Raw genomic sequence first — 23295 nt, forward strand, 5'->3', positions numbered from 1 at the left:
CCTTGGCAACAGCAAGGCTGTGCCGGAAGTAACGGGGATGCGCCGGAAGTGGAGATGTTGCCGGAAGTAGGGATGGACTGCGCCGGAAGTATGGGGGAGCCTGAGGCGTTGCCTTGGTAACACGACGGTACGCCGGAAGTAGGGAGGCCTGAGCCCGGAAGTGGAACGGGAAGGGTCGCCATAACAACAGCAAAACCGGAAAACACACCGGAAGCGGAACCGGAAAGTTTCCGGAAGCGGCCCGGCCCGGCCCGGCGGGGCCCGGCGCCATGGAGTCGCAATGCGAGTATTTCATGTACTTCCCCGCCGTTCCTTTCGCCGCTCGGGAGCTGCTGACGGGCGAACCGGGCCGGTACCGGGCCCTGCCCCGCCGCAACCACCTCTACCTGGGGGAAACCGTCCGCTTCCTCCTGGTGCTGCGCTGCCGCCCCGGCTCCGGTTCCGGGCCAGCCTGGGCCGAGCTGGCCTCATCCCTGGCGGCTTTAGCGAGCGTCAGCCCCGGGGGGGCGGGCCCCGGCGGTGCCGGGGGGGCGGAGGGCGGTTCGACGGAGGATGTGGGGTCCGCTTCGACCCCGGAGGGGCGGATGAGGTGTTCAGGGAGTGCCGAGCGCTGCTGACACACGGGAACGGAGCGGCGGGGAGAGCGGCGGCGGGGGTACGGGGGGGGGGGGGGGTGGGAATGGGGGGGAGTGGGGAGAATGGGGGGCGGTGGGGGGAAATGGGGGCGTAGGGGGAAGTGGGGGGAATAGGGGATGTAGGGGGATTGGGGGGAAGGATGGGGGGAATGGGGGGCATTGTGGGCTATAGGGGGCAATGGGGAGAATAACGGGGAATGGGGGGGAGAGGGGAAATAGGGGACACTGGGGGCAATGGGGGGGAGGGGAATGGGGGGGTGGGGGAGAGTGGGGGGGTAGGGGGCAATGGGAGGAATAGGGAAAATGAGGGGGAATGGGAAGAATGGGGGAATGGGGGGGAGTGGGGGAATAGGGGGAAATGGGGGGAATAAGGGAAATAGGGGAGAATAGAGGGAAAAGGGGGGGGAATAGGGGCCAGTGAGGGGAAACGGGGGGGATATGGGAGCAATGAAAGGAACTGGGGGCAATGGGAGAATGGGAGATGCTGGGGAGAATAGGGGACATTGAAGGGAATGGGGGAAATTGGGAGGAATAGGGGGCGGGGAGGAATGGGGGAAATAGGAGATGATGGGAGCGAGGGGGGGAATGGGGGCAGTGGGGGCAATGGGGGGATAGGGGGCAATGGGGTGAATAGGGGACAGTGGGGGGATAGGGGATGGGGGCAATGGGGCGGATAGAGGGCAATGGGGGGGATAGGGGGCAATGGGGGGAATAGGGGGCAATGGGGGGGATAGGGGGAATAGGGGGCAATGGGGGGGATAGGGGGAATAGGGGGTAATGGGGGGGATAGGTGGAATAGGGGGCAATGGGGGGGATAGGGGGAATAGGGGGTAATGGGGGGGATAGGGGGAATAGGGGCAATGGGGGGGATAGGGGAACAGGGCAGCGGGGGCAATAGGGGGATAATGAGGGATGTGGGGGCAATGGAGAATACGGGGTTAAAGGGGGGACGTGGGGGGCGTGGGGAGGATGAGGGGGCGGTGGGATTTGTGGGGGACGGGGGGCAGTGGGCGTCCCTGTGTCCCCACACCCCCAGGTGCCCGTTGAGGACCCCATCGTGTGCACGGATGAGGTGATCTTCCCACTGACCATCGCCCTGGACAAACTGCCACCCGGCACCGTCAAGGCCAAGGTGGGGACAGCTGGGGACCCCATGGAGCTTGGGGACGACATGGGGACACGTGGGGACCTTGGGGACAGCATGGGGACTCCATAGTCCTTGGGGACAGCATGGGGACCCTATGGAGCTTGGGGACAGCATGGGGACACGTGGGGGCCCTGGGGACATCTGGGGACCCTATGGAGCTTGGGGACAGCATGGGGACACGTGGGGGCCTTGGGGACAGCATGGGGACCCTATGGAGCTTGGGGACAGCATGGGGACATGTGGGGACCTCAGGGACAGTGTGGAGTCTTCAAGGACCTTGAAGCCATCTGGGGGCCTTAAGGACCTTGGGGACAGTGTGAGGACATCTGAGGACCCTGAGGACAGTGTGGGGACCTCAGGGACATGCGGGGACGTGGGGACCTTGGGGACAGTGTGGGGACCCTGGGGACAGCTTGGGGGTCATGGGGACCTGGAGTGCCGTAGGGACACTTTGGGGACCTTGGGGACATCTGGGGACCTTCTGGATGTTGGGGACAGCGTGGGGACCTCAAGGACCTGGGGGACGTTGTGGGAGCCTTGGGGACATCTGGGTGCTTTGGGGACACTGGGGACAGCGTGGGGACCCTGGGGATGGCCTGGAGAGCTCAGGGACACTTGGGGACCTAGGGGACATCTGGGGACCCCGTGGACCTTGGGGACAGCGTGGGGACCTCAGGGATGATGTGGGGACCTTGCGGACAACGTGGGGGACACGGGGACCCGGAGTGCCACAGGGACACTTTGGGGACATTTGGGATGGTGACACCGCGGGGGTCCTCAGGGGTAGGAAAAGCGCTTTGGGGACAGTGGGGGGGTCTGAGATCAGAGCCCCACAGAGGCCTTGAGGTTGCTTTTGGGGAGGGGGGAGGGGAGCGAGGGGGCGAAGGGACCCCGCGGTGACGTCCCGGCTGTCCCCAGATCGTGGTGACGGTGTGGAAGAGGGACTCGGAGCCGGCGGAGCTGCAGGAGGGCGGTGGGTTCGGGGGGTACCTGGGGCTGCTGCAGGGCCGTGCGCCCACCCACGTCTTCCGGCAGGAGCAGGGAGCCTTCAAGGCACAGGGTGCAAAAACCCCCCGGGACCCCCACCCTCCACCCCCCCTCGGGTCCCTTTGGCACCCTAAACCCCCCCCCCCCTTCCTCACCCTCCCTCTCCCTCCTCAGGACCCTTTGTCACCCTGATCCCCCTCCCTCAGGTCCCTTTGTCACCCTGACCCCCCTGGGTCCCTTTGTCACCCCCCCCCCCCGCCCCCCCCCCCGCAGTTCTCCTTGTCACCTCCCCCTCCCCTCAGTGTCCCTTTGTCACCCTGACCCCCCCATGTCCCCTTTGTCACCCTGATCCCCCTCCCATCAGTGTCCCTTTGTCACCCTGACCCCCCTGGGTCCCTTTGTCACCTCCCCCCCCCCCGCAGTTCTCCTTTGTCACCCTGGTCCCCTCCCCTCACTCTCTTTTAGTCACCCTGACCCCCACCCTGACCCCTTTGTCACCCTGACTCCCCTGGTCCCTTTGTCACTCCCTCCCCACAGTGCCCCCTTTGTCACCCCAATCCCCTCCCCTTGCTGTCCCTCAGTCACCCTGACCCCCCCATGTCCCCTTTGTCACCCTGATCCCCTCCCGCCTGTGTCCCTTTGTCACCCCTCTCCCTCCCCATGTCCTTTTTCTCACCCTGACCCCCCTCCTCTCGCCGTCCCCTCTGGGTCCCTTTGTCACTCTGACCCCCCCCATATGTCCCTTTTGTCACCCTGACCCCCCCCCATTGTCACCCCAACCCCTTCCCCTCGGTGTCTCCTTCGTCACCCTGATCCCCTCCCCTCAGTGTCCCCTTTCTCACCCCACCCCCCACCCTTTGGTGTCCCCTTTGTCACCCCCCATCCTTGCAGGTCCCCTTTTGTCACCCTGACCCCCCCTGTCCCCCCCCCAGTGAGCACCCTGCTGACGGTGCTGCCGCCGCCGGTGGTTCGGTGTCGCCAACTGACGGTGTGTGGGAAGTACCTGACTGTGCTGAAAGGTGAGGGGGGGATTTGGGGGGTGGGGGGCGGCGGGAAGGGGGTCGGGGGGCTGAGGAGGGGCGTGGGTGGGAGTGGGGACCCAAGGGGTGGGGACAAAGGGACCCCAGAGTGGCTGAGATGGGGACAGGGGACCCCAGAGTGGCTGAATGGGGACAGGGACCCGGGGGTGGGGACAGGGGACCCCAGGGATGGGGACAAAGGGACCCCAGAGTGGCTGAATGGGGACAGGGACCCGGGGGTGGGGACAGGGGACCCCAGGGGTGGGGACAGGGGACCCCAGAGTGGCTGAAAGGGGACAAAGAGACCCCAGGGCTGGAGACAAAAGGACCCCAGAGTGGCAGGGATGGGGACAGGAAACCCGGGGATGGGGACAAAGGGACCCCAGAGTGGCTGAATGGGGACAGGAAACCCGGGGATGGGGACAAAGGGACCCCAGAGTGGCAGGGATGGGGACAAAGGGACCCCAGAGTGGCTGAGATGGGGACAGGGGACCCCAGGGTGATGGGGATGGGGGACACCGAACTGGGTGAGATAGAGATGGGGACCCCAGGGATGGGGACAAAGGGACCTCAGGGTGGTGGGGGTGGGGATGGGGACCCCAGGGATGGGGACAGGGACCTCGAGGGGACAGGAAACCATTGGGGTGGGGACAGGGACCATCAGGATGGGGGCAGGGCACCGTTTTGGGGTCATTCGGCCTCCATGACAGCGTCCCTCTGTCCCCTCGATCTCCCCCCACCCCCCAATGTCCCCCTGTCCCCACCGTGTCCCACCTTCCTCTGATGTCCCGATGTCCCCCCGATGTCCCACAATGTCCCCCCATCCCACAATGTCCCCCCATCCCATTATGTCCTCCTAATGTTCCCCCATCCTCCTGATGTCCCCAATGTCCCCCCATCCCCTCCATGTCCCCACGATGTCCTTTCTTCCCCCAATGTCCCCGATGTCCCCCCTTCCCCGATGTCCCATTATGTCCCCTCAATGTCCCCCCATCCTCCTGATGTCCCCCTGTTCCCCAATGTCCCCCCCATCCCACAATATCCCCCCGCCTCATTATGTCCCCTTAATGTCCCCCTATCCCCCGATGTCCCCTCCACGTCCCCACGATGTCCCCCCTTCCCCCAATGTCCCCCCTTCCCCCGATGTCCCCCCATCCCCTCAATGTCCCCCCTTCCCCCAATGTCCCCAATGCCCCCCTATCCCCCAATGTCCCCCCATCCCATTATGTCCCCCTTAATGTCCCCTCACCCCCTTAATGTCCCCTTATCCTCCAATGTCCCCTCCATGTCCCCTCAATGTCCCCCCATCCCATCATGTCCCCCAAATGTCCCCCATCTCCTCAATGTCCCCCTTCCCCCAATGTCCCCAATGCCCCCCTATCCCCCAAATGTCCCCCCTTCCCCCGATGTCCCCCATCCCATTATGTCCCCCAAATGTCCCCCATCCCCTCAATGTCCCCCCATCCCATTACGTCCCCCAAATGTCCCCCATCCCCACAATGTCCCCCCATCCCATCATGTCCCCCAAATGTCCCCCATCCCCACAATGTCCCCCATCCCCTCAATGTCCCCCCATCCCATCATGTCCCCCAAATGTCCCCCATCTCCTCAATGTCCCCCCTTCCCCCAATGTCCCCAATGCCCCCCTATCCCCCAAATGTCCCCCCTTCCCCCGATGTCCCCCCATCCCATTATGTCCCCCAAATGTCCCCCATCCCCTCAATGTCCCCCATCCCCTCAATGTCCTCCCATCCCATTATGTCCCCCAAATGTCCCCCATCTCCTCAATGTCCCCCCTTCCCCCAATGTCCCCAATGCCCCCCTATCCCCAAATGTCCCCCCTCCCCGATGTCCCCCCATCCCATTATGTCCCCCAAATGTCCCCCATCCCCTCAATGTCCCCCATCCCCTCAATGTCCCCCCATCCCATTATGTCCCCCAAATGTCCCCCCTTCCCACAATGTCCCCCCTTCCCACAATGTCCCCAATGTCCCCACATCCCCAAATGTCCCCCCTTCCCCCGATGTCCCCCCATCCCATCATGTCCCCCAAATGTCCCCCATCCCCCAAATGTCCCCCCTTCCCCCAATGTCCCCAATGCCCCCCTATCCCCCAAATGTCCCCCCTTCCCCCGATGTCCCCCCATCCCATTATGTCCCCCAAATGTCCCCCATCCCCTCAATGTCCCCCCATCCCATCATGTCCCCCAAATGTCCCCCATCCCCACAATGTCCCCCCCTTCCCCGATGTCCCCACGATGTCCCCCTATCCCCAAATGTCCCCCATCCCCTCAATGTCCCCCCATCCCATCATGTCCCCCAAATGTCCCCCATCCCCACAATGTCCCCCCTTCCCCGATGTCCCCCATCCCCTCAATGTCCCCCCATCCCATTATGTCCCCCAAAGTCCCCCATCCCCTCAATGTCCCCCATCCCATCATGTCCCCCAAATGTCCCCCATCCCCACAATGTCCCCCCATCCTCCCGATGTCCCCCATCCCCTCAATGTCCCCCTATCCTCCTGATGTCCCCCTCAGTCCCCATCAATGTCCCCCGCTGTCCCCCTGTCCCCATGCTGCGCGCTCTCAGCGATCTGTTGCCGCGACCCAGTCCCCACTTCAACCCAGTCCTCCTTCCCTGCCCCTCATGTCCCCACGTCCGTACGCCCACTGTCACCCACGTCACCCCATGTCCCACGCACCCCGAGACATCCTCAGTTGTCCCCACGCTCCTGTGTGGGTCAAATTCCCTGCCGTTGGTCTGAGTGCTGGGCGCATTTTGTCACCCTGACCCCCCCTTCTCAGTGTCCCTTTGTCACCCTGACGGTGGCACTTGGGGACACGTCCCGTGTCACCCCAATGTCACCCCGTTGTCACCCACTGCCCCCGTTGGGTCAGAATCCCGATGGAGGACTGCAGTTGTGGGTGTTGGGGGGATTTGGGGTCGCTTTTGTCACCCTGACCCCCTCCTCTCAGTGTCCCTTTGTCACCCTGACGGTGGCACTTGGGGACACGTCCTGTGTCACCTCATTGTCACCCCATTGTCACCCCACTGTCGCCCACCACCACTCCCATTGGGTCGGAATCCCAGTGGGTGACTTTGGCTGTGGGTTTTTTGGGTTGGATTTGGGGTCTCATCCACTGGATTCTTGGTCACCAAGTTGTCCCCATGAGGGGTGGTGACACTTGGGACGTGTCCTTGTCACCCAATGCCACCAAAGCGCCACCCACCACCCGTGTTGGGTCAGAATCCCGATGGGTGTCTTTGCTGTGGGCTTTTTGGGCTCGGCTTTGGGGTCACTTTTGTCACCCTGACTCCCACTCCTCAGTGTCCCTTCGTCACCCCAGCGGTGGCACTTGGGGACGCATCCCGTGTCACCCCATTGTCATCCCATTGTCATCCACCACCACCCCCACGGGGTCAGAATCCCGACGGGTGACTTTGGCTGTGGGTTTTTGGGGTCGGCTTTGGGGTCCCAGCCCTCAGTGTCCCCTTTGTCACCGCGGTGTCCCCCGCAGCCACCACTCCGGGGAGGTCCCCGTGGGCTCCTTCTGTAGGGTGACAGGAGCCGCCCCGCCGTGTCCCTGCGCCCTCAGCGCCCTCGAGGAGCACAACTTCCTGTTCCAGCTGCAGGCGCCCGAGCGGCCGCCCGAGGACGCCAAGGAGGTGAGGGGACATCGGGGACATCGGGGACATTGGGGTCGGTGGGGACATTGAGGTCAATGGGGTCACTGGGGACATTGGGTCTGTAGGGGCTATGGGGACATGGGAGACATTGGGGTCGGTGGGGGCTGTGGGGACATTGGGGTCGGTGGGGGCTGTGGGGGAATTGGGGTCAGTGGGGACATTGGGGTCGGTGGGGACATTGAGGTCAATGGGGTCACTGGGGACATTGGGTCGGTGGGGGCTATGGGGACATGGGAGACATTGGGGTCGGTGGGGACATTGAGGCCAATGGGGGGGACACTGGGGTCGGTGGGGGCTGTGGGGACATTGGGGTCAGTGGGGACATTGAGGTCAATGGGGTCACTGGGGACATTGGGGGCTGTGGGGACATTGGGGGCTATGGGGACATGGGGGACATTGGGGTCGGTGGGACTGTGGGGACATTGGAGTCGGTGGGGACATTGGGGTCAGTGGGGTCACTGAGGACATTGGGGTCGGTGGGGGCTGTGGGGACATGGGAGACATTGATTGGGGTCGGTGGGGACACTGGGGGCTATGGGGACATTGGAGACATTGGGGTCGGTGGGGACATTGGGGTCGGTGGGGTCAGTGGGGACATTGGGGTCGGTGGGGACATTGAGGTCAATGGGGTCACTGGGGACATTGGGTCTGTAGGGGCTGTGGGGACATTGGGGTCAATGGGGTCACTGGGGACATTGGGGTCGGTGGGGACATTGGGGGCTATGGGGACATGGGGGACATTGGGGTCGGTGGGGGCTGTGGGGACATTGGGGGCTGTGGGGACATTGGGGTCAGTGGGGACATTGGGGTCAGTGGGGTCAGTGGGGTCACTGGGGACATTGGGGGCTGTGGGGGCTGTGGGGTCAATGGAGATTTCTGGGGTGCAGTGTGGATTTCTGGGGTGCAGTGTGGCCTTATGGGGTGCAGTGTAGATTTATGGGGTGCAGTATAGATTTATGGGGTGCAGTGTAGATTTATGGGGTGCTGTGTGGGGTTTTGGGGTGCAGTGTGGATTTATGGGGTGCAGTGTGGGTTTATGGAGTGCAGTGTGGGGTTTTGGGGTGCAGTGCGGCCTTATGGGGTGCTGTGGGGGGTTTTGGGGTGCAGTGTGGCCTTATAGGGTGCTGTGGGGGGTTTTGGGGTGCAGTGCGGCCTTATGGGGTGCTGTGGGGGGTTTTGGGGTGCAGTGTGGCCTTACGGGTTGCAGTGTGGGGTTTATGGGGTGCAGTGTGGGTTTATGGGGTGCAGTGTGGCCTTATGGGGTGCAGTGTGGATTTCTGGGGTGCAGTGTGGCCTTACGGGGTGCTGTGGGGTTCTGGGTGCTGTGGTTGCGGGGTGACGCTGCTGTGCCCCGCAGGGCCTGGAGGTGCCGCTGGTGGCCGTCATCCAATGGTCCACCCCAAAGCTGCCCTTCACCAGCAGCATCTACACCCACTACCGGTGGGCGCCCCGAATCCCCCGCCCCCCCGTAGGGCTCCCCCGTGTCGTGTCGCGATGTCCCCGTGTCACGACATCTCCGTGTCCCCGTGTTGCGCTGATCCGCGTCCCCGCATCCTTCTGTCCCTGCGTCCCCATGCCTTTGTGTTTCTACGTTCCCCACGTCACGATATCCCCACGTCACGATATCCCCACGTCACGATATCCCCGTGTCCCCTTGTCCCAACATCGTCCCCCTATCCTGACATCCCGCCCCCATCCCGACGACCCCCCCCGTATCCTGACCCCCCCATCCCTTCACCTTCTCCATCCCTTCACCCCATATCGCGACTTCCCCCTATTCTGAGCCCCTCTTTGTCCGAACGTCCCTCCATCCCGACAGTCCCCCCATATCCCGACTCCCCCTTTCCATTCACCTCCCCCATCCATTCAACCCATATTGCGACTTCCCCCGTCCCGACATCCCCCCGTCCCGACACCCCCCCAAAATCTCTTCACCTCCCCCATTGCTTCACCCCCTATCCCGACACTCCCTAACCCTACACCCCCCATGTTGCAACTTCCTCCTATCCTGACACCCCTATATTGCGACTTCCCCTGTCTTGACGTCCTCTATCCCTACAGCCCCATATCGCGACTTCCCCCTATCCTGACACCCCCTATCCCAACACTCCTATATCGCGATTTCCTTCTATGCCAACGTTCTTATGTCGCGTCTTTCTTCTATCCCAACACTCCTATATCGTGACTTCCTTCTATCCCGACATTCCTATATCGCGACTTCTTTCTATCACAATGTTCCTGTATCATGACTTTCCTATCGCCCCCCCCTATCCGACACTCCTATATCGCGACCCCCCCTATCCCGACACTCCTATATCGCGACACCCTCTGTCCCGACACTCCTATATCGCGACTTCCCCTGTCTTGACGCCCTCTATCCCTACACCCCCCATATCGCGACTTCCCCTATCCCGACCCCCCTATCCCGACACTGCTATATCGCGACCCCCCCTATCCCGACACTCCTATATCGCGACACCCCCTATCCCGACACTCGTATATCGCGACCCCCCCTATCCCGACACTCCTATATCGCGACTTCCCCTGTCCCGCCCCGCCCCGCAGGCTGCCCAGCATCCGCCTGGAGCGGCCGCGCTTTGTGATGACGGCCGCCTGCGAGTCGCCGGTCCGCGCCCGGCAGCGCTTCACCGTCACCTACACCCTGCTGAACGAACTGCAGGACTTCCTGGCCGTCAGACTCGTCTGGACGCCGGAGAGCGCCGGCACCGGTGCGGGGTGGGGGCGGGGGGAGGGGGGGAAGGGGGAGGGCAAGGAGTGGGGGTGGGGGGACGGGAGGGGGGTGGGGGATGGGGGTAAAAGGGGAAAAGGGGACGTGGGGGATGGGGAATGGGGGTGGATATGGGGACCGGTGGGGATGGAGACAAGGAGGACATGGGGACAGGGGGCTTGGAGGGGGCAGGGAGGATGGGGGACACGGGGTGGGGGATGGGGGACACGGGTGGGGGATGGGGGACACGGGGGGGGGGATGGGGACGGGGACAGGAGGGGACAGAAGGGGAGGAGCGGGGAGGATGGGAGACGGGACAGGAGGGGCTAAGGGGCACGGGGTGGGGGTGGGGTGGGGAAGGGGGATAGGACGGAGGCGAGGAGCTGGGGGTGACGGGCCGCCCCCCCCAGGGAAGGCTCTGTCCGGTGAGGAGCGGCGCGCGGCGCAGGCGGCGCTGGACGCCATCGTGTGCCACACACCTCTGACGCACCTGGGGTCCTCGAGGAAGGGCAGCGCAAGGACCATCCGTGTCGCCTTCCAGGCGCTGCGCGCGGGGCTCTTCGAGGTGAGGGGGGCACCTGGGGGCACCTTGGGGTCATTTGGGGGCACCTTGGGGAGACTGGGGTCATTTGGGGCCACCTTGGGGTCATTTGGGGCCACCTTGGGGAGACTGGGGTCATTTGGGGGCACCTTGGGGTCATTTGGGGGCACCTTGGGGGCACCTTGGGGTCATTTGGGGCCACCTTGGGGAGACTGGGGTCATTTGGGGGCACCTTGGGGTCATTTGGGGCCACCTTGGGGAGACTGGGGTCATTTGGGGGCACCTTGGGGGCACCTTGGGGTCATTTGGGGGCACCTTGGGGAGACTGGGGTCATTTGGGGCCACCTTGGGGTCATTTGGGGCCACCTTGGGGAGACTGGGGTCATTTGGGGGCACCTTGGGGTCATTTGGGGGCACCTTGGGGGCACCTTGGGGTCATTTGGGGCCACCTTGGGGAGACTGGGGTCATTTGGGGCACCTTGGGGTCATTTGGGGGCACCTTGGGGAGATTGGGGGCACCTTGGGGTCACCTGGGGGCACCTTGGGGAGATTGGGATCATTTGGGGCCACCTTGGGGTCATTTGGGGCCACCTTGGGGAGACTGGGGTCATTTGGGGGCACCTTGGGGTCATTTGCGGTCATTGGGGGCACCTTGGGGTCATTTGGGGACACCTTGGGGAGATTGGGGTCATTTGGGGGCACCTTGGGGTCACCTGGGGGCACCTTGGGGAGATCGGGGTCATTTCGGGGCACCTTGGGGTCATTTCGGGGCACCTTGGGGTCACCTGGGGGCACCTTGGGGTCATTTGGGGCACCTTGGGGAGATTGGGGTCATCTGGGGCACCTTGGGAGCCCCTTGGGGTCATTTGGGGATACATTGGGGTCATCTGAGGGCACTTTGGGGTCTTTGGGTTGAATTCCTTGGGGACATTGGAGACAACCTGGAGGCGCCATGGGGCCACACTGGGGGCATTGGGGTCACCTGGGGACACTCTGGGGACATTAAGGATTCGCTGGTGGTCTTGGGGTCTTTGGGGACCCTTTAGGGATGACATGGGGGTCAATTTAGAGACGCCCTGGGGGGGGAGGACAACACTGGCGGGCAGTGGGGACGCCCTGAGGACACCCTGGGGACATTGAGAACCCCCTGGGGACCTCAGTGACACCCTTGGGGGTGTTGTGAGGACACCCTGGGGACACTGAGGACACCCTGGGGGTCTCGGGGTCTGTGGGGACCCCTTAGGGATAACATGGGGGTCAATGTAGAGACACCCTGGGGATCTCAGTGACACCCTGGGGACATTGGGGACACCTTGGGGAACTAAGGGACACTTTGGGGCTCTTGGGAACCCCTTGGGACCCCCTGGGGACCTCTAACCTGTGTTTGAGACACCTGGTGCTGGGGTGAGTTGTGTGTGAGGACACCTGGGGACATTGAGGACGCCCTGGGGGTCTCGGGGTCTGTGGGGCCCCTTAGGATAACATGGGGTCAATGTAGAGACACCTGGTGGGGGGGATGACACCAGTGGGGGGCAGCGGGGACACCCTGGGGACCTCAGCGAGAGCCGTGGGGATGTTGGGGACATCTGGGGACCCTCGGTGACCCCGTTGTCGTCCCCCCCCCCCCCATGTGACAGCTGTCACAGCACATGAAGCTGAAGCTGCAGTTCACGGCGGGGGCGGCCCCCGAAGCTCGACCCCCATCCACCCCCCAGCGCCGCAGCAGCCCCGGCAGCGCCGTGCGGGATCTGGTGGAGAGGCACCAGGGTTTGGGGCGGTCCCAATCCTTCTCCCATCAGCAGCCGGCGCGGGGACACCTCAGCAGGTGGGGGCATTATGGGGTGTTGGGGGTGTTGGGGTCAACGGGGGTTTGGGGCAGTGGGGATATTGGGGGCAGTGGGGGTTTGGGGGATATTGGGGGCAGTGGGGGCAGTGGAGACATTGGGGTCAATGGCGACATTGGGGATGTTGGGGGCAGTGGGGATATTGGGGTCAATGGCGACATTGGGGGATGTTGGGGGCAGTGGGGACATTGGGGTCAATGGGGACATTGGGGATGTTGGGGGCAGTGGGGACATTGGGGGATATTGGGGTCAGTGGGGGCATGGGGGATGTTGGGGGCAGTGGGGGCAGTGGGGACATTGGGGGATGTTGGGGGCATGGGGTGGGGGCAGTGGAGACATTGGGGTCAATGGCGACATTGGGGGATGTTGGGGGGAATGGGGATAATGGGGGCAGTGGAGACATTAGGGTCAATGGCGACATTGGGGAATGTTGAGGTCAATGGGGACATTGGGGTCAATGGGGGCATTGGGGAATATTGGGGGCAGTGGGGGCAGTGGAGACATTGGGGGATGTTGGGGGCCTTGGGGGCATTGGGGACGTTGGGGGCAGTGGAGACAATTGGGTCAATGGGGACATTGGGGGACGTTGGGGTCAATGGGGACATTGGGGTCAATGGGGGCATTGGGGGATATTGGGGGCAGTGGGGGCAGTGGAGACATTGGGGGATGTTGGGGTCAATGGGAACATTGGGGGCCATTGGGGTCAGTGGGGACATTGGGGGCCATTGGGGACAATGGGGAATTGGGGGTCATTGGGGTCAGTGGGGACATTGGGGGCCATTGGGGACAATGGGGAATTGGGGGTCATTGGTGTCAGTGGGGCCATTGGGGGCCACTGGGGGTCAATGGGGCCACTGGAGGCCGTTAGGGTCAATGGGGCCATTGGTGTCAGTGGGGAATTGGGGGCGTTGGGGCCATTGGGGACATTGGGGGTCATTGGGGGTCATTGGGGGTGTTGGGGACATCGGGGGCCATTGGGGTCAGTGGGGGTCAATGGGGCCCCCCCCCCCCCCCTTGGGGCAGCCCGAGGTGACGTCCCATTGTCCCCCCCCCCCCATAGGTCAGGCAGTGCCCTGGAGCGCCGGGCCATCACCCCCCCAGTGGGGTCCCCTGTGGGGCGGCCCCTCTACGTCCCCCCCGAAAAGACAGCGCTGTCCCTGGACAAGATTGCCAAGAGGGAATGCAAAGTGCTGGTGGTGGCACCCGTGCAGTGACAGTGACAACGGGGTGGTGGCAAAAGGTGACAATGTGGGGGGGGGGGGAGGGGAGGACCCCCACCGCCCCCTACGGCAACGGGGGGAAACGTAGGGGACGCCGTCCCCAGCCAATGGGGTGACACAGGGATGTGTCCTTTGGGGCAGGGAGGGGACAGCGGGGGATTTGGGGGACATTTGGGGACGTTGGGGCTATGGGGACACTGGAGGACATTTGGGGACACTGGGGCCATGAGGACACTTGGGGACGTTGGGGGACATTTGGGGACATTGGGGCTATGGGGACATTTGGGGTCATTGGGACCATGGGGACGTTGAAGGATGCTGGGGACATTTGGGGTCATTGTGGGCATGGGGACACTGGGGATATTTGGGGTCATTGGGGCCATGGGGACATTGAGGGACACTGGGGACATTTGGGAACATTGGGGCCATGGGGACATCTGGAGACATTTGGGGACATTGGGGCCATGGGGACATCAGGGGATCTTGGGGACATTGGTGGGACACTGCGGGATGTTGGGACTTTGGGGACATTTGGGGACATTTGGGGACATTTGGGGTCATTGCGGCCATCCCCATCCCCACCCAACGTCCCCAGCACCCCCCAAATCCCCACCCCAACGTCCACCATCCCCACCCCAATGTCCCCAACACCCCCATCCCCACCCCAATGTCCCCAATGTCCCCATCCCCACCCCAACGTCCCCCCATTCCCATCTCAACATCCCCCATCCCCATCCCAGTGTCCCCAACATCCCCCCATCCCCTCTGCAACCCCCCCATCCCCACCCCCACGATGTCCCAACTGACCCCACAGCCCCACGATGTCCCCACTGTCCCCACAGCCCCACGATGTCCCCACTGACCCCACAGCCCCACGATGTCCCCACTGACCCCACAGTCCCACGATGTCCCCACTGACCCCAACTGACCCCACTGACCCCACAGCCCCACGATGTCCCCACCGTCCCCACCGACCCCACATCCCCCCCTTACCGCCAGCACGGCGCCGTCGCTGATCACCAGGTAGCCAACCTGGTCCGGGATGCGCTCCAAACCCTGCGTCAGTGCTGTGGTCTGGGGACAGAATGGGGTGTGGGGGGGACAGAATGGGGATGGGGGGACAATAGGGGACAGAATGGGGACAGAATGGGGATGGGGGGATAGAATGGGGATGGGGGGGGGACAGTGGGGGTCAGTGGGGGACAGAATGGGGATGTGGGGACAATAGGGGACAGAATGGGGCCAGGGTCAAAACGGGGACAGAGGGACAAGGGGGACAGAATGGGGACAGTATGGGGACCAGGAACAGAATGGGGATGGGGGGACAACAGGGGAGAGAATGGGGACAGAATGGGGACAGAATGGGGACAGTGGGGGTCAGTGGGGGACAGAATGGGGATGGCGGGAATAGAATGGGGGTGTGGGGACAATAGGGGACAGAATGGGGACGGGGGGACATTATGGGGATGTGGGGACAATGGGGGACAGAATGGGGATGGGGGGGGACAGAATGGGGGTATGGGGACAGTTGGGGTCAGTGGGGGACAGAATGGGGACAGAATGGGGTGTGGGGACAATGGGGTCATTATGGGAACAGTGGGGTCATTATGGGAACAGTGGGGTCATTATGGGAACAATGGGGTCATTATGGGGACAGTGGGACATGGGGGAGGAAATGGGGCCCGATATGGAGATGTGGGGACGATAGGGGGACAACGTGGGGGGGGGAACGTTTGGGGAACGGAGACAAAACGGGAAATGGGGATACAGCCCCCCCCACCCAATTCCACCCCCTGCGCCCCCCCCAAATACCCCAAATTCCCCCCCAGTGCCCCCCACCCCAACACCTCCCACTGCCCCCCATCACCTCCCCCCCATTTCACCACTTCCCACCCCAATACCCCCAAATCTCCCACCCCGGTGCCCCCCCAGCCCCCCCCCCCTTGCTCCCAGTCCCCCCCCCTTTCCCGTCCCAGTTCTCCCAGTATCCCCAGTTCCGCCGCCCCCCTCGTTCACCATCTCCGCCTTCCGCACTCGGTCAGCTGACCGCTAAGCCCCGCCCGCTCCTTCCCATTGGCCCAGCGTTCTGCCCGCCCCCTCCCCTAATCCCCGCCCCTCGCTTCCCATTGGTGCAACGCCCTGCCCGTCCCTCCCCCTCCTCAAGCCCCGCCCTTTCCTCCCCATTGGCAGGACGCGAAAGAATAGCGAATATTCATGAGATAATTTGCATACAGCGCGCGCCCACGACCTCGGGGGCGTTCAGGGCTTTTATTTGGGGTTTGGGGACATTTTTGGGGATGGAAATTTTGAAGATAGCCGCCCCGCACTCTTCTGTCCCCATGGGGGGTCGGGGGGGGTCCTCAGATCCATCTCCATCTTTGGGGACAGCTGTGGGGTCCTTTGGGGACATTCAGTCCCTTCCCATTGAGGAACACCTGTGGGTCTCCCCCCGTTCTTGGGGACATCTCTGTGGGGTCCCATCTCCTGGGTGTCCTTAACACCCCCCCTTCGTGTCCCCAGAGTCCCCCTCATGTCCCCCATGTTTCCCCCACATCCCATTCATGTCCCCAATGTCCCCTTCACGTCCCCATTGCCCCCCCCTACTGCCTCTAGGTGCCCCCATTGCCCCCCCACTGCCTCTAGGTGCCCCCAAAATCCCCTTCACGTCCCCACTGCCCCCCCGCTGCCTCTAGGTGCCCCCAAAATCCCCTTCACATCCCCATTGCCCCCCCCTACTGCCTCTAGTTGCCTCCAAAGACCCCTTCACGTCCCCATTGCCCCCCCTACTGCCTCTAGGTGCCCCCACTGCCCCCCCTACTGCCTCTAGGTGCCCCCAAAATCCCCTTCATGTCCCCATTGCCCCCCCCTACTGCCTCTAGGTGCCCCCAAAATCCCCTTCATGTCCCCACTGCCCCCCCCACTGCCTCTAGGTGCCCCCAAAATCCCTTTCATGTCCCCACTGCCCCCCCCACTGCCTCTAGGTGCCCCCAAAATCCCCTTCACGTCCCCATTGCCCCCCCACTGCCTCTAGGTGCCCTCAATGTCCCCTTTGCTGTCCCCGCTCTCCTCCTCCACGTCCCCACAACCCCCACAGCCACCCCTGACCACGCGGAACGCAGCTCCGTGTCCCGGCACCACAACGTCAGCCACCCCCACCGCCCACCCCCTGCTCTCCTCCTGCCTTTGGGGGTCCTCGCTCAGCCCCCTCCACACCCCCTCGTCCCCTTCACGCTCAAAGAGATCCCCTGCCACCACCACCGTCCCCGCATCCGTCCCGCGCACCACCACGCTGACGTGGGCCCTCACGTGGCCCGGGGTGGCCACGACCTCAACAAACCCCGGGTGAGGGGCGTAAGGGACCCCCCGATCCAACCCGTTGGGTAAGAAGACCCCATCCCCGCAGCTGAGGTCGAACCCCACTAAAAGAGCAGCGGAAGGGAAAAGGTTGAGGTTCCCCACGTGATCCGAGTGGCCGTGGGTGCACAGCACGTGGGTGACGTCCCGTGGGGAAACCCCAAGGGCTTCCAGGTCATCCAGGAGGCGCCGACGTCCCCACGGCCCCCCCGTGTCCACCAGGGCGGTGACGGGACCCCCACGCACCAGGGTGATGGAGCAGTCGGCCTCGAAGCTCCCGTCGGCTCTGGGACGGCTGAAGCCCTCCTGGAGGATGGTGAGGCTGTAGGGGGATCCCGGGATCTGTCGGGATCCCAGCGGGGCGGTCCGGACGGTGGGGAACATGGCGGGGGTCTCGGGGAGCTGCAAACGGGGGTGGCCGAAACCCCGGTGTTCATCCCGCTGAGGAGCCCCGTTCACCCGGCGGGTCCCCCACTGTCCCCCGAGACCCCAACGGTTCCCCCGTTGACCCCACAGGTCTTCCCGTGGCCCCGCTGGTCCCCCCCCCATTGCCCCCTTGGACCCCAAAAGTCTTCCCCTTGCCTCCAGCAGTCTGTCCCATTGCCCCCCTTGACCCCAATGGTCTCTCCCATTGCCCCCCCCCACGGCTCCAGTGGTCTCTCCCATTGCCTCCCTTAACCCCAAAGCTCTTCCCCACAACCCCAGTGGTCTCCCCTACTGCCCACCTTGACCCCAAAAGTCTTCCCCACAACCCCACTGGTCTCTCCCATTGCCCCCCTTGACCCCACAGTTCTTCCCCACAACCCCACTGGTCTCTCCCATTGCCCCCCTTAACCCCAATGATCTTTCCCTTGCCCCCAACAACCCCAATGGTCTCCCCCGTTGTCCCCCACAACCCCGATGGTCTGTCCCATGACCCCCACAACCTCAGTGCTTCCCCCATTCTTCCCCATAACCCAATGGTTCCCCCCCCACTCTCTCCCATGACCCCAAAGGTCTCCCCCATTGCCCCCCATGACACCACTGGTCTCCCCCATTGCCCCCCACAACATCAATGGTTCCCCCGTTCTCTCCCATGACCCCACTGGTCTCTCCCATCCCCCCCCCCCCCCCAGTAACCCCACGGTCCCCCCACACCATTTTCCCCCCAATGAATTCCCCCCATTCACCCCAACGCTCTCTCCCGGAAGGGGCGGGGCCACAACCGGAAGTTTCCTCACAGGCGGCGCCATTTTTAAACACGACTTCTTCGCCTCCTCCCCCGCGCGCCGCCATTTTTGTGCAGAGCGCACAGCGAGACCCCTCTCAAGAGGCGTTTTCCCAACAGAACACTCCCCCGCCCGCCCGTTTTACCTTTATCCCGTCCGGGAAGGGCTCAGAGATCCCTCAGAGCCCCTCAGGTTCTGCCATCTTCAATCACCGCCACCTCAGAGCCCTGCTTAGGGCCAAACCCGCACTGCGCAAGCGCCTGGAGTACACCAGGAGGACACTGCGCATGCGCCTTTACCGTGGCACAAATATACGCATGCGTGGCGTTCCGCCTCGCAGGTCCTGGCAGGATGATAGTGAGCACCGAGCAACCCCCGTTATCCCAGAACCTCCGCCGCCGTTATTTCACATTCCTTTTTATTAATTTGATGACACTCCCCGGAGCGCCCCCGGGAGGTGAGTTGAAGTGAAGTGAGCGCTCATCCCGGAAATTCTTAACTTTCCCCTTCCGGGACGCGGCGAAGAGGCGGCAAAGCGCAGAGAGCCAAAATGGCGGCGCGCGGCCGGGAGGCGCCGTGAGGAAGCGGGGGCGATTTTGGGGCCCCTCCTTTGGAAGCCCCGCTTTTGGGGCCCCCCAGGTTTGTTTTTTGTCCCCTCCTCTTCGAGGGCTTTGCTCTGGGGGCCTTTTCTGCTTCGAGCCGCCCCGCAGGGCCCGGCTGGGGGTCCCTTTGTCCCCTGCCCTGTATTGAAGCCTCATTGACTCCGTGTGTGGCTGAGCCCCCCCCCAAACCCCGATATTGGGGTCCCTCTGTGACCCCCTCCAGTAATTCCCCCCCCATTGTTTCTATAGGACCGATTTACGCCCCCATATTGGGGTCCTTTTGCACTCTCCGCCCATTTACCTCTCATTAACTCCATGTGTGTGATTGAGCCCCCACCCCACAAGTCCCAATATTGGGGTCCCTCTGTGACCCCCCCCATATCCTTCTCCATTGCTTCTATAGGACCGATTTAGGCCCCCCCACACCGTACTGTTGGGGTCTCCTGCTGTCACTCCCCCCATATGTACCCCCCCAGTATTGGGGACCCTCTGCGCCCCCAACCCACAATTTCCCCCCCCCAATTACCGATTTAGGGCCCCCACACCCCAATATTGGGGTCCCCCTTTCTCCCCCCCCCAATATCCCCAGGTTCCCCTCCCCCCTCATTGACTTTCTGTGCCCCATTTATGCCCCACAACACCCAAATTTTGAGGTCCCCCGTGACCCCCCCCAATAATTCCCCCCCCACTGCCTCTGTAGGACCGATTTACACCCCCATATTGGGGTCCTTTTGTCCCCTCCCCACCATTTACCTCTCATTAACTCCATGTGTGTGATTAAGCCCCCCCAAGCCTCAATACTGGGGTCCCTCTGTGACCCCCCCCCCCCCCATATTTCCCCCAGTTGCCTCTATAGGACTGACTTAGGGCCCCCACACCCTGCTGACAGCCCCCATTTCTACTCCCCACACCCCAATATCGGGTCCCCATTCCCCCCCCACCTTTCACTTTCTATGACCCATTTATGCCCCCCAACACCCGAATTATGAGTTCCCCCCCCCATATTCCCCCCATGCTTCTATAGGACCGATTTACACCCCCATATTGGGGTCCTTTTGTCCCCTCCCCCCCATTAACTCCATGTGTGTGGCTGAGCCCCCCCCTCCCCCCCCCAGACCCCAACATTGGGGTCTCCTTCTGTTGCCCCCATAAGGTTTTGTGCTTTTCTAGGGGCTGCCCTGCGTCTGCGGGGGGAGGAAGAGGAAGGGAGAAGGAAGAGGAAGGAAAGAAGGAAAAGAAAAAGGAAAAAAGGAAGAGGAAAAGGGAAAGGATAAAGGGAAGAGAGTGGCAACGAAGAAGAGAAGAAAGAGATAAAAGGAAGAGTGAGGAGAAGGAAGGAAGGAGAAGTAAGAGAGATTGTAAGAGAAGAAAAAGGGGAGAGAAAGAAGAAAAAGGGGAAAAAGGAGAAAAAGAGAAGAAATAAGTGAAAGAAAGGAAAATAAAGAGAGAAAGAAAAGGGGAGAAGAACAGGAGAAAGAGAAAGGAGAAAAAGGAAGAAGGAGAAGAAAGAGAAGGGAGAGGAAAGAAGGAAAGGTAGGAGAAAAAAGAAAGTGGAAAAAGAAGAAGAAAGGAGACGATATAGAAAAGAAAAGGAAAAAGAGAAAGAAAAGAAAAGAAAGGATTGAAGAAGAAAAAGATTGAGAAAGAAACAGGAACTGAAAAAGAAGGAAGAGGAAAAAGTGGAAGAGAAAGAAAGGAGAATAAAAAGAAAATAGAAGGGAAAAGGAAACGCAGGAAGTGAAGAGGAAGAGAGGAAAAGAAGAGGAAGAGAAAAAGAAAAAGAATAGAGCAGGAAGGGGAGGGAGGGAGGAGAGAGGAGAAGGGAGGGAGGATGGCGGAGGAGAAGAAGCTGAAGCTGAGCCACACGCTGCTGCCTGCCGAGTCCATGAAGGTGATGGCAGAGGCCGTGGGAGTGGGGCAGGTCCACGAGGAGACCTGCCAGCTGCTGGCTGACGAGGCCAGCTACCGTCTGAAGGAGGTGGCCCAGGTGGGGCGGGGGGCGGGGGGACGGTGGGGGGACGTGGGGGGAAGGGGGGACAACGGGGGGATGGGGGGATGTGGGGACGGGGGGGATATGGGGATGTGGGGACAGTGGGGGGATGTGGGGGGATGGGGGGACAATGGGGGGATGTGGGGACAGTGGGGGGATGTGGGGGGATGGGGGGACAATGGGGGGATGTGGGGACAGGGAGGGATGTGGGGGTGTGGGGGGACAACGGGGGGATGTGGGGGAATGGGGGGGACAACCGGGGGATGGGGGGATGTGGGGACAGTGGGGGGATGTGGGGGGATGGGGGGACAACGGGAGGATGTGGGGACAGTGGGGGGCTATGGGGGGACGTGGGGACAGTGGGGGGATGTGGGGACTGTGGGGGGACAACGGGGGGATGGGGGGATGTGGGGACAGGGGGGATATGGGGGTGTGGGGACAACGGGGGGATGTGGGGACAGTGGGGGTTATGGGGGGACGTGGGAGCAATGGGGGGATGTGGAGATGGGGGGGATATGGGGGTGTGGGGACAGTGGGGGGATGTGGGGACAGTGGGGGGCTATGGGGAGATGTGGGGACAGGGGGAATATGGGGATGGGGGGACAATGGGGGGACAGCGGGGACAATGGGGGGATGTGGGGACAGTGGGGGGCTATGGGGGGGCGTGTGAGCAATGGGGGGATGTGGGGACAGGGGGAATATGGGGATGGGGGGACAATGGGGGGGGAATGTGGGGACAGTGGGGGGCTATGGGGGGATGTGGGGACAATGGAGGGACATGGGGATGTGGGGACAGTGGGGGGGATGTGAGGGGGGATGCAGGGACAGTGGGGGGCTATGGGGGGACATGGGAGCAATGAGGGGGATGTGGGGACGTGGGGACAATGGGGGGATGTGGGGACAGTGGGGGGCTGTGGGGGGGCGTGTGAGCAATGGGGGGATGTGGGGACAGGGGGGATAAGGGGGGACATGGGAGCAATGAGGGGGATGTGGGACGTGGGGACAATGGGGGGATGTGGGGACAGTTGGGGAACATGGGGACAGTGGGGGGGAAGGGGGGGTAATGGGGGGATGTGGGGGGACATGGGAACAATGAGGGGGATGTGGAAACAGTGCAGGGACGGGGGGGACTATGGGGACGGGGGGGGATGTGGGGACAATGAGGGGGACGGGGGACAGTGGGGGGGCTTGGGGGGACATGGGGACAGAGGGACAGTGGGGGGACATGGGAACAATGGAGGGACATGACGGGATATGGGGGGACAGGGGGACACGATGGGGGCAGTGTGGGGGTGGAGTGACAAAGGGGGATGCGAGGTGGGGACAAGGACTGGGGGGGGGGTGGGGGGGTGGCACGGTGGGGACAGGGGGGTGGTGACAAAAGCCCCGAATGTCCCTTTTCTCCCCCAGGATGCCCTGAAGTTTATGCACATGGGGAAGCGGCGGCGGCTGACGGCCGGGGACATCGACCTGGCACTGAAACTGAAAAACGTGGAGGTGGGGAGGGGGCTGGGGGGGGGGGGGTGGGTGTGGGGGGGACGTGGGGACGCTGAGAGCGTTTGGGGACGTTGGGGGGTGGGCCTTGGGGTCACTGTGGGGGTCTCGGGGTCACTGTGGGGGTCTCGGGTCACTGTGGGGTCTCGGGGTCACTGTGAGGGTCTTGGGGATGCTATGGGGGTCTTGGGGACACTATGGGGGTCTCAGGGTTACTGTAGGGGTCTTGGGGTCACTGGGAGGGTCTTGGGGACACTATAGGGGTCCTGGGGTCACTGGGAGGGTCTTGGGGTCACTATGGGGGTCTTGGGGTCGTCGGGGTGGTCTCAGGGTCACTGGGGGGGTCTTGGGGATATTGTAGGGGTCTTGGGGTCACCATGGGGGTCTTGGGGTCATCGGGGTGGTCTCAGGGTCACTGGGGGGGTCTTGGGGATATTGTAGGGGTCTTGGGGTCACCATGGGGGTCTTGGAGTCGTTGAGGTGGTCTCAGGGTCACTGGGGGGGTTTTGGGGTCACCGGGAGGGTCTTGGGGTCACCATGGGTGTCTTGGGGTTGTTGAGGCAGTCTCGGGGTCACTGGGGGGGTCTTGGGGTCACTGGGGGGGTCTTGGGGTCGTCGGGGCGGTCTCAGGGTCACTGGGGGGGTCTTGGGGTCACTGGGGGGGTCTCGGGGTCACTGGGGGGGTCTTGGGGTCACTGGGGGGTCTTGGGGTCGTCGGGGCGGTCTCAGGGTCAATGGGGGGGTCTTGGGGATATCGTAGGGGTCTTGGGGTCACCATGGGGGTGTCGGGGCAGTCTCAGGGTCACTGGGGGGGTCTTGGGGTCACCATGGGGGTCTTGG

At 63.0% G+C, this 23295-nt stretch overlaps 3 protein-coding genes across 4 annotated transcripts; 2 read left to right on the forward strand and 1 right to left on the reverse strand.

Moving 5' to 3' along the window:
* Positions 1 to 185: 185 nt before the first annotated feature.
* On the forward strand, positions 186 to 13925 carry TRAPPC14 (trafficking protein particle complex subunit 14). The gene is given in 11 exon segments (XM_085215157.1): positions 186 to 566; positions 569 to 655; positions 1672 to 1767; positions 2701 to 2842; positions 3702 to 3808; positions 6797 to 7453; positions 8832 to 8914; positions 10040 to 10203; positions 10613 to 10767; positions 12381 to 12568; positions 13648 to 13925. Coding segments are annotated over 11 exon segments (2130 nt in total). The 5' UTR covers positions 186 to 269; the 3' UTR covers positions 13802 to 13925.
* Positions 13926 to 16809: 2884 nt separating this feature from the next.
* MBLAC1 (metallo-beta-lactamase domain containing 1) lies at positions 16810 to 18675 on the reverse strand. Of its 2 annotated transcripts, none has more exons than XM_085215162.1 (2): positions 18515 to 18675; positions 16810 to 17563 (listed from the first exon to the last, which is right to left on the reverse strand). In XM_085215162.1, the coding sequence occupies exon 2, from the start codon at positions 17543 to 17545 to the stop codon at positions 16835 to 16837; it is 711 nt and encodes a 236-aa protein (XP_085071288.1). In that variant the 5' UTR covers positions 17546 to 17563; positions 18515 to 18675; the 3' UTR covers positions 16810 to 16834. The 2 variants fall into 2 exon arrangements, with proteins under 2 accessions (XP_085071288.1, XP_085071287.1); XM_085215161.1 differs by lacking the exon at positions 18515 to 18675 and adding an exon at positions 18331 to 18476.
* A 181-nt stretch (positions 18676 to 18856) lies between these two features.
* On the forward strand, positions 18857 to 22484 carry TAF6 (TATA-box binding protein associated factor 6; the record flags this gene model as incomplete). Its single annotated transcript, XM_085215158.1, has 3 exons — positions 18857 to 19008; positions 20142 to 20958; positions 22372 to 22484. Coding segments are annotated over exons 2-3 (269 nt in total), but the record flags the coding sequence as incomplete, so codon positions are not given.
* Between the last annotated feature and the right edge of the window lie 811 nt (positions 22485 to 23295).

Source organism: Meleagris gallopavo, unplaced genomic scaffold (assembly GCF_905368555.1).
Source record: "Meleagris gallopavo unplaced genomic scaffold, MGAL_WU_HG_1.1 scaffold_7, whole genome shotgun sequence".
In the NCBI taxonomy this organism is placed as follows: domain Eukaryota; kingdom Metazoa; phylum Chordata; class Aves; order Galliformes; family Phasianidae; genus Meleagris; species Meleagris gallopavo.